Source organism: Aquarana catesbeiana, linkage group LG03 (genome assembly GCF_042186555.1).
Source record: "Aquarana catesbeiana isolate 2022-GZ linkage group LG03, ASM4218655v1, whole genome shotgun sequence".
Lineage (NCBI taxonomy): Eukaryota > Metazoa > Chordata > Amphibia > Anura > Ranidae > Aquarana > Aquarana catesbeiana.
Window position 1 is genome coordinate 242,860,815 of NC_133326.1, and position 10,673 is coordinate 242,871,487.

The following is a 10,673-nucleotide window of genomic DNA, read 5'->3' on the forward strand; positions in this document are numbered from 1 at the left end:
CTGCAAAGAATTGCATGCAATTTGAACAGGAATGCAGTGCGATTCCCGTCCCACTCAAAAAGTGGTGTCCACACCACTCCTGTGTGAACCCAGGCTTGTCATGCCACAGTATGAACCATTTCTAGAAGATCTATTTTTAAATTCCCTTTATATACAACACTATTAAAAGAACAAAGTGTGAAAACTACCAAGCAGTGATTTAGTTTGTGACAAAATGCAAGAAAAATACTTCAGCTGTACTAATTGTTAATGATTTATTTTACTCATATTACATGAGTTTGGACAAAATGGCATTTTCAGTATCCATAGGATTAATAGTCATATGGAGTACGCTGACAAAGTGCTAGAATATTAAAAACAAAAATAGAACATTTGATCACGTTGCACAAAACAATTAACACAAAAGCACACAAGATATTGTAAAAATATTGCACATTTCAAAGTGTTCCACAGCTCTAGCTGGCTTGAACAAAGGTGTATTGCTTGAATTACCATGGAAGCCAATTTAACAGGGAACTTTAGCACATTATGGCAAGACTAGCACAGAGGACTGCCAAACAAAGTAAAATTCTACAAATTGTAGGATGCACATGGCATACTGCAAAAAAATAAAAAAAATTCAAGGGTAACCTCACCAGGAAAAAAAAAAAAAAAATTGTGTTTTTTAAAGTCAACACCTTGGAATCCAGAAGCTACATATGGCTCTTCAAAGTGTTACAAGGGTCAAAGTAGATGCGACACAAGGGTAATTCAAATGTCAGTTATTCTCTGGCTTTACTACTTGGCAAATAACTGGCCTGCAAAACATGCAGGAAAGGTGGACCTGAAATTTCAGTGACAGCTAATATATTCCATCCCAATAGATTGAAACCTTGCATATATTTTCTAGAATATATTTCAAATTGGACATTTAGCATAGCAATCGCGTGACATTACCTTACACAAGTAGCCATAAAAAAAAAAAAAAAAAAAACTCTATAGAGAACAAAAGATTTCAGGTTTCAATAGTTGGGAGCAGACTAATTCAGCCACTGTTTTACTGTGCAGAACTCCAAAGGAAATCTTCCCCACATTTAACCAAACTTAGGCCAACTGATGGACCGATAAGGTCTGCCTGTCAGTTTCTAAGGTGGACCCAATCAGACCATTCATTGCTCTCTAATGAGCAGCAGCTGGCAAAGGACATGTATCTGTTGACACCGTTATGCTCCATTTTGTAAAACAAGTGAATAGCAGTTAATGTAAGGCTCTCATGCTGAAGCCAGCGAGTACAGGCATTCAGATAGACAGTGGGTGATGCAAACTTAAACAATGAATGAAGTAAGTTGTGATAATCTGCAATTATTGTAAAAAGGGATTTGTAAGAGTATTTTTATATTCCTTGCATTCCTTTTAGATTTAGGACACTTTGCAGGCCTCCCCACAAGGTCTAAAAAAGGACCACATCACTTTTTTCCCCTCCCATATTTACATGCAAAGTGGACAAAAAAAAAAAAGAAAAAAAAAAATATTTAGGACAGCATGTAACAAAATCAGGGGCATATTCACAAAGGTGAACTTTTATCTTCATGGTTTAAGTCTTAAATCAATAAAAACCCTACTGCCACATTTACTTAAGGTAATGTCTGCTTGTCCCTGTCACCGTCATGTTGGTTGTTCAGCATGTAAATATGGTTTAAAAAAAAAAAATAGATGCCAGTGAATAAAAAAGTCCCATACTAAATATATTATGTAGTGTTATAGTTGCAATTACGGTCCATTAAAATGAAGTCTAGCACAGTTTGTGGCAGCTCTTCTAAACCCTTAAGCTATATAAACAGCAACATATGCTAAAAAATCATCACCCATTCAAATCAAACAGGGCAATTCTTGCCAAAGCAATACCACTGAGAGCCATAACATTAATGGATTTCACTTGTTTTGACAAGAAAAAGCCAAACTGAGAAACTCTAGTTTACATTTTTGGAGGATAATAAATCTAGAAAACAAAACCAAATAAACTCCTCTGCACTTGCTCTTTAACCTCTTGCTGACCACATAATGCATGCAGAAGCAAGGAATGTGGGCTGAATACCTAAATGCCACACATGTGACCATGGCGGCTGAGTTTTGGTGCTGAAATGATGGTCCCTGCACAGTGACTGAACTCTTCTGAACTACTTCTGGTCTTTAGTTCTGATCAGGAGCCAAATGGGATGAGCTCCCGTCATGTGACCACTGACAGAATCACTTCATTAGGAAGCCTGTCCCACCCTCTGGTGTAAAGACCCATTTAAAGGGTCACAAGACTTGACATGAAGCAGTTAAGCATAAAATAATGCATAAAAGCAGCGTGAAGAAAATAGAGCTACTGGAACATACTAAATGCCACATAAATTATAGTGAGGAAATGTTAGAACCGGTTTATCCATTTAAAATTTCACATAGTTTCCTTGAAATCCTAAAATAAATTAATTATCTGTTAGCAATGTGAATCTATAGCACCCCATTTACACATCTTCTGCAGATTGCCATGCATCCTCTAGGCATTTTCCTGCTATTTGCTGTATGTTCTGTTGAACTGTACATTGGAGTATAATTGTAAAATAAAGCTTTTATTGGTAGTTCATAGGCTCTTGCGCAGCTTTGCAGAAACAGAGCTCCATGTGCAGATCACTGCCCTGAACAATCTGTGTAGGTTGTAACCATATTTCCTCTCCGCTGAGTAACAGTTCTGCAATGCTTGCTGGACCCCTGAAACCTCTGCTCAGTTCTTATATTGTGTCGTGGTGCATCCCCAAAGCTACCAAATGTAAACATTTTTTCCATATCTTCAAACATGTCATTAAATAAACCTCCGCCGAATGCAAAGTCATCAAAGTGACGCCTGTGCCTGCTAGAAGGATCCTGGTGGCTCCTAAAATGGTGGTTTTCAAAATGTCTTTTTGATCTAGTGTGCTGAGTCTCTCCAAAAAAGTCAAATTCTTTGAGGAGGTCTTCAAAATTGAAATGCTGGTGGAAATACTTTTCGTTGCCGCTGCCTCCTCCTCTTCCACCATTTGTAAAGGCATCATGGCCAAACTGGTCATACTCCTTCCGTTTATTTTCATCGGAAAGGGTCTCATATGCTGAAACACAAAAGTGAAAAATTCTTTGTAAATCAAGGAAAAGGATATTGTTCTTTAAATTCATCATTCAAGCAACGAAATCCACACAAAAATTAAGTGAAGTGGATAAGTTGTTCATATCCATCTATATATTAACCCTTTCACTACACTGCTTCCAGCTGGCCAGGTCCTTACAGACCTGCATTCTTCCTCTGCTGAACAATTCTGCTATGAGTTTATGGACACTGAAGTGATCATGAGCTTATAGCAGACTGTGCTAAACAAACTTGTAGCTTAGATCAGTGGATTACAATCCAAGCTATTCACCTCAAATGTGACCAACCCCCACCCTAATGCCGCCCCTCCCTGCCTCCAGCCCTCTCCACCTTCTACCACCTCTTACTCCAAAAAGGCTCCCCCACTCTTGCTTTTTACTGCATCCCCCCACACCAATTTCCATCTCCACACTGATCTCGCCCCCCCCAAACCCAATCCCCTGCAGCTACCCTTGAGTCGCTGGAGTCCCTTCCCTGCCTCTCCCCACCAGCTTCAGTTGCTGCAGGGGCTTAGAGGGGATTAATATATTTTCTTCAATCCCTTTATCAGTCTCAAAAAAACATCAGGGGGTCTGTATTAACCTCTCATATTTAAAAGACCAAAAAATAAAAGTACAAAATATTAAATTGTAAAAAAGTTAATATAAATGTATAGTAAGGCCCATTTCACATGGCGTGGACTCCATCTGTCTACTAATCCCCACTGAGCTGGTGGATGGCAGGTCCATGTCCGCTCTGCATCAGCCCGCTGTTCTCTATGGGGCGGATGGATGGAAACGGACCACCTGTCCATTTCCATCAGATACGATCTGCTAGACGGATCCCCATCTGTCATTGGCGGATCGGATGCAGGCAGGTGTAAACAGACACGTGTCGAATTACATCCACCTCCCCATAGAGAACAATGGGTGGTCCAATCGGGCCCATCTGAAAAACAGGCAGACGGACACGATCAGTCTTGCTCGTGTGAAAGGACCCTAAGACCTTGTTCACAAAGGACATACACAGCATACACCCCTGCAAGGCCGTGTTTACCTGTACAGGGATGCACAGGTGGTCTGTGCAGGCAGTCCCATTGATTTAATTTGGGATGTAGCAACAGCATGAACAGAGCCCTTGCTCCCAATTAGACATCCATGCAAGTCTGGATATACATCCCCGAGCTCACTGTCTGCATTCGGGGTCGTACACCCACATGGATGCTGGATCGGGAGCAGCAGCTGTTGCATCCCAAATTACATAAATGGGACTGCCTGCATGGGGAAGCAAAGAACACCTGTGCAGGTAAACATGGCCCTCCAAGGCGCGCACACACACACACACACACACACACACACTTTAGTATGCCGTATATAAAAATGCTTTAAGATGCTTTAGTAGCAATTTAGCTGAAATTCTACAAGTGATATTGTGTTTGTGTGTGCTAATAATGATTTTATAGTGTATGGTTAGTGAAAATAGAGATTTGATGAACATGTGCACAATTATTGCAGAGCCCAAAAAAAAAAAAATCAGTCATGTGCTTTCAGAAAATGTATTGTTTGTGGAGTCTTTTCAAATTTTGAAATCTAATTGAAAAATGGTAACCTCTGGGTTTTTAGAATAAAGGTTTCGTTTGGTGTATTTTCAGTTTACCATCTCACAAAAAAGCGCAACTTAACAATATTTGTAAATTTTAACTATAGGTCTTAGCTTTTATTTAGTAGAAACTTAGCCATGTACAAATCCACCAATAATGATTTCAGTGTATTTTTAGCAGAAATATTGTTTTGATAAACATTTGTACAAATCGTTGGGCCCCAATAATCTGTAGCACCATTTTATTCTACTGGTCATATGCTTTCAGAAAATCTGGGTTGGGGGGGAGGGGGGGGGGGACGAATTTTACAAACACTAAAAGCTGTAAGGAAAAAGAAAAAAAAGGCAATGGAAACATTGCAAAAATGGTCTAGTCAGCCAAGTTTAAAAGTGAAGCGCAGGGCCTGATAGCAAAAGGGTTAATGTACATGTTCATACATGCACAGAAAAGAGTCCTTAGTGCTTGCAGCTGTGCCCAGGACTTTATAAAAGCACAGTTGTGATCATGTCCTCCAGAGACGAAAGGTTGTGTTGGAAGCATATCAAGTAATCTGTGTAAGGTATAATCAGTGCTGAAAATGTATAACCATTCACTTGCCAGAATTGCCATAGTTAAGATGCACCCAAATCTGCTGCAGAAGAAATCAGTTGCCCCTTAACATAGTTGCAAGCCATGAGCCCCAAGGAAATTCAAAAAAGTGTTTGGGTTCAGAGGCGTACCCCATGGTCTCCAGCTCCCACCCCCCATAACTCCCTCACGAGAAGGAGGATGCAATCTCACTTTATGGTGGATTTTGTGTGAAGATGCTTTATGTTGGATCTTGTATGAAGATATTTACAAGTAAAGCTATATTGCAATACATAGAAATCAAATTCTCTTTTTCTTGATACAACGACGACGTTATTTCAAGTACCAAACTTACCTTCAGCTATTTCTCGAAATTTAGCTTCAGCGTCTGGGCTTTTATTTTTATCGGGATGATACTTCATCGCAAGCTTATGGAAAGCTTTCTTGATCTGTCGCTCTGAAGCATTTTTTGGGACCCCCAAAATGTCATAGTAAGTCTTTTTTGCCAATATAACCTCAGATATCAATAAGATACAAACTGCAAATGTGAGCACAGATTGAGCTGAAGCCATCACTGGAGGTCCCTGCAAAAGAAACAAGGTATGTCATCAAGGAAACTTGCAAACTTACTGTATGCCCTCTTACATTGCTAGAGTTGTGTACCTACTGCTATAGCCATTAAAAATCTTAACGTTCATGATTCCTGCTCACTGCAGAGCTCCATCTCTGACTGAGCAGGGTTAGTGTTGGACCTCTGCAGAGAACCACTGCTTTCACACCGAGTAAGGGTTCTTCTCTACAGAATACTAGCAGAGGCAGGCTTTTCTGTTCAGACCATTTTCTGAAGTAAATAGGCCAAGACTGATACAGCTTTTGTTTTGATGGACCAGGAAAGTATTTAGGCAGTTTTAACTGAGGTTCAGTTGGGCTTAGATCAAACTAGTCACTGTCAATGATTTCTGGAGTAAACTTTAAGCGCAGTAATATTTTCACTACTGTCATACTGCCAACACTATAACCACATCTGTATCTCTGCTAGGCTATTTGTGTAAAGAGAACTTTTGCAGACCTTATATGTGGGCTGCCATTGTTGCCCTCTTGTGAAAATGCTGACTGCTTAGCTTTCAAGTTTACCTTGTGGAACAAGTATGCCAATTGGGAAGGTTTGTTCCAGTTTGAGGATTTAGAAAGAAATACAGCTGAGGCAATACCAATTCCAGAAGCTGGACTGAAATGGCAGTCTCCATGTTTCTTGCAGTGCAGGTTTCCAACAAATCCCATCTCTGCAAGGATGAAATGTGCATTTATGTCTAGGGGATGGGAAGTTTAACATATCTGATCCCCACATCTCAGGGGACAGCACTTTCCTACTACATTCTAGCGGTGGAATGTCCCTTTGTGTGGTCATGTCCAAAGCAGTGCTACAGACCATGCATTGTGCTTGACTACATCAGGGGACCTGTGTCCTTCAGAGCATAAAGAGCCTGCAGGGTCTGGTCCTGGAGGTTATAAAACAAGCATTTAACCCTTGCTGTACAGGGGCAGCCATACTGTAAAGAGCATTCTTGTTTCCAAAGTAGAGCTTTAAAGGCCAAGTTCACCCATATGGTTGGTGGTGGTAAATGCAACATGCCCCTGCCCCCCCCCTCCCCCCCTCAGTGTGACACTACGCAGGGGAACTCCCCCTGTTGCTTTTCAAAAACTGCACAACCCTGTGGTCAGATAAAGTTCTGTGAATGAATGAACTACAAGTACTAACCTCCACTGCTTGTAGTTCCCCAATGAATTGCGAGGGTGCTGGTGAGCAACCCTATACGTCATTCTTCCTGCAGTTCAGTAAGCTCATGCTCACACCAATGTGACATGTCATGAGACTCTGATCTGTCACATTACATAACAAGTCACACCATTTATGGCTAGAAAACCAGTAAATCGATGCGATTCAGATTTGCACCAACTTTAAAAAGGTTCCTGTAAGATTTTTGCCAATTTCATGTGCAACTTGCATTGACATCCATGCATTAATTTGCAGATGTCTGCAAGCTGCACATGAAATTGCACTGGCAGCTTTGAAATCGTGCTGAAGTAGTGCGATTTCAAAGCCACATTTGGTGTGAACCAGGGATAACAGCCTGCCTGTATCAGAGGTATGGGCAGACAGTGTACTGAGTCTGCAGGATCCTGGCATTGCCAATGGGAAAAATTACATTTGACCTGTTTTTGATGGGGAATATAGGTAGAATTATTTCTAATGGGGTTTATGGGAGAAATATCATGTGAACACCTGACACTGAACATATTTAACCCATTATTGATAATATGCATATGATTTTTCTACACGGGGATTATGGGTGGAATATTGTAGTTATACATAAGGACATAAACACAGAAATGGGTTATGTATAACTACAATATTCCACCCATAATCCCCCCCATGTAGAAAAATGATATGCATATTATCAGTAATGGGTTAAAGTATCAGGTGTTCACATGAAATTCCTACCATAAACCCCATTAGAAATAATTCTACCTATATTCCCCATCAAAAACAGGTCAAATGTAATTTTTCCTATTAGCAAGTGAACACATTAGCAACTGCTTCTTGCAACATTGTATCAAGCACTGCAGGAAAGAATAACATTTTGAGAAAAACAAACAAACAGTCATTACCATATATATGTGTATAAAGTACACTGACATCTAGTGAGAGTTCTCAGTATTGCAGCCAATAATCCAATCATCCCATCAACCCAACATGCAGTTTAATACATCCCACATTTTATTCAATGAACACAAGGGACTACAATTAGATAATGAGGCAATTTTGATATCATTGCCTTACCCTGCCACCTCACCCCAATAGAAAAATGCAAAGAATGCTCTGTATGGTGCCCATGCTAAACAAGCGACCCCCTGTTGATGAAACATTTTTCCCCTGTTGTAGCAAATTGGATCATGCTTTGCTGGGTTTTTCACCTTCCTCTGGATCAACTGTGGGTGAATGATTGTACGGGATTGTAGGATTTATTTTAAGCCCCCCTCCCTTTATTACTTGAACTACATGGGACATGTGTCTTAACCAGACTAGCTATGGATCAATGCAACTATGGGGAAAAAAATACCTAAAATTCAGCTTTAAGAGCGTCCCCCTGGTCACTGCGAGGCTAATAAGAAAAGTGGAGGCATACTTCAAGTGACCATGGTGGGTGAGGGGGAATAGAACTTTAGAAGTAATCCAATTTAGCTGCATAATGCCAAGGGCTGTTTTTCTCAGTAATACTGTTAGAATAGATATATAATAGAATAGAATATATACTGGGCACCTACTTTTAAGTATGTGACCTTTTGGTTAGGTTAAAGCTTCAGGTAAATTTAGGCAGGCTTGTAGCATAACAGGCCTATTTGTTCATTTGGGATTTGAGTGGCAGGTGGTTTGTATGCGAGTCTAGGCCAATCATTAATTTGTTTGGTAATGCCCCAGGACTCTCATATAAAAGCCTGGTCACATGGTCCAGGAAGGGAGTGTCCTGTTTGAGCTTGGAGAAGCCATCCTGGTTCCTGGAGGGAAGAGGTTCCCCCTCCGGGGAGCCAACGGAGCCCCCCCCACGAGAAGGGTGGGGTACCGGCCTCCATAGAGAAAGAGGCAACACCGTACAGCATGTAGTCACTGGCCACCCCTGCGGGGAAGGGAGCGGGCCAGAAAGGAGAAAAGGGAACAAAGAATCATTGCAGAAGTAGCAACAAAGCAGAAGGAAACTGGGTAACCGATCGTTTATGAGTGGCACATGGACTATTGATCACGTGAGTGAAAGCCCAAGGGAAGGGTACTGCCAGAGGCTGAGGGATGTTGGTACGCAAGTTAGTGAGACAGGCGGTGATGGCCTGTGACTTTGGGTTCAACAATGCCCCGGGATTCCAATCAGTCAAGTGGGAGAAGTTATTCAGAGTGACTTTTCTTTAGCTCAACTTGGAAGTACCATTCAGATGGGAAGTAGTGGTAAAAAGGTAGCTGTAAAGCTGCAAGCACACATATAGTGATACAGACTGTTCTTGAAAAGTTCTGCAGATGAAGGCGTTATTCAGAGTGACTCTTTATCGATTATTCTCTATCAAATCTACTTCCATCTTTCCTGATTGAAGAAATCACAGAGTGATTTCATATTCTGCCCCAAGCTACATCACTAATCTTGTCTCCAAATATCACCCAAATCGACCTCTGTTCTTCGCAAGACCTCCTGCTTTCAAGCTCTCATCCCCTCCTCCCATGCTCATCTCCAGGATTTCTCCAGAGCCTCTCCCATCCTCTGGAACTCGCTACCTCCATCTATCCCCTATTCTTGCTACCTTCAGGCCATCCCTGAAAACTCATCTCTTCAGGAAAGCCTATCAAATCTCCAACTAATCTCCTACCACTTCCACCAGCTCATTCCCCACAGTTACAACCTTTTGTACCACCTGCCCCACCCTATTAGATTGTAAGCTCTTCTGAGCAGGGCTCTCTTAATCCTCTTGTATTTTATTGTATTATAACTGTATTGTCTCCCTTTTATATTGTAAAGCGATGCATAAACTGTTGGCATTATATAAATCCTGTATAATAATATCCACAATGATTCTAGTTCTTTGCATGAGAGGCAAGTAAAAAGATGATAAAGCAACAAAAGAGCATCTCAAAAGAAAGCCTTCTATCTCAGTTCATGTTACAAAAAAAAAAAAAAAAAAAAAAAAAAAAAACGCAAGAGAAAAATGCAATATGGACTGTTTCTGAATTTATGGGCTGTGATGGGTCAGGTGGTAAACGTGAATTACAGATATAGCAATTAATTAGCTGCTCCTTCAGGGGTAAGCGCGCTAGAGAATATATACATACATATATATATATATATATATATATATATATATATATATACACACACACACACACACAACAAACTTATCACCGCCAGGGGCTCTATCCCTCTCAAGGTTCAGTCCTAAAGTGACCCGCTGCGTGCAGCCTCAGACATGGAGAACTAGCTAGGCACGCAAAGATATGGACACTTCCCACCCCCATAGCAAAGCAGAGGCAACACTATAGCAAGCAGTTATCCTACGCAACGTATACAAACACCGAGCCATCGCCCCTTCACTTACCCAACTCCGTAAAAGCGACGAGCTACCCGACACCTCAGGACTTATGTGCTCTGAAAGTCCCGGTCCCGCCCACTCAGCCACCAGCTGCTCGGCTACACGACACACTCCGCTATTGGTCGCTGCCTCACCACGTGACCTTAGGCGCACGTGGAAGGCTGTTGTTACTTGAGGGCTGAAGGGGGAGTTACTTCCGCTGACAAGTCCTCGCGCACTGGAAGAGTGTTGGAGATTCCAGAAGCGGACGCGGGAAAG

General features: G+C 41.3%; 1 protein-coding gene across 1 annotated transcript; it reads right to left on the minus strand.

The window, feature by feature from the left end:
- Positions 1-240: 240 nt before the first annotated feature.
- DNAJB9 (DnaJ heat shock protein family (Hsp40) member B9) lies at positions 241-10,572 on the minus strand. Its single transcript, XM_073619907.1, has 3 exons — positions 10,422-10,572; positions 5,644-5,872; positions 241-3,107 (listed from the first exon to the last, which is right to left on the minus strand). The coding sequence occupies exons 2-3, from the start codon at positions 5,858-5,860 to the stop codon at positions 2,653-2,655; spliced, it is 672 nt and encodes a 223-aa protein (XP_073476008.1). The 5' UTR covers positions 5,861-5,872; positions 10,422-10,572; the 3' UTR covers positions 241-2,652.
- Positions 10,573-10,673: the final 101 nt, after the last annotated feature.

Bases quoted from the DNA above. Each gene is read 5' to 3' on its own strand.
- DNAJB9 (XM_073619907.1), bottom strand. From the start codon at position 5,860: ATGGCTTCAGCTCAATCTGTGCTCACATTTGCAGTTTGTATCTTATTG. The intron at 3,108-5,643 runs GTAAGTTTGGTA...TTTGTGTTTCAG, and splicing joins ATTTCGAGAAATAGCTGAAG to CATATGAGACCCTTTCCGAT.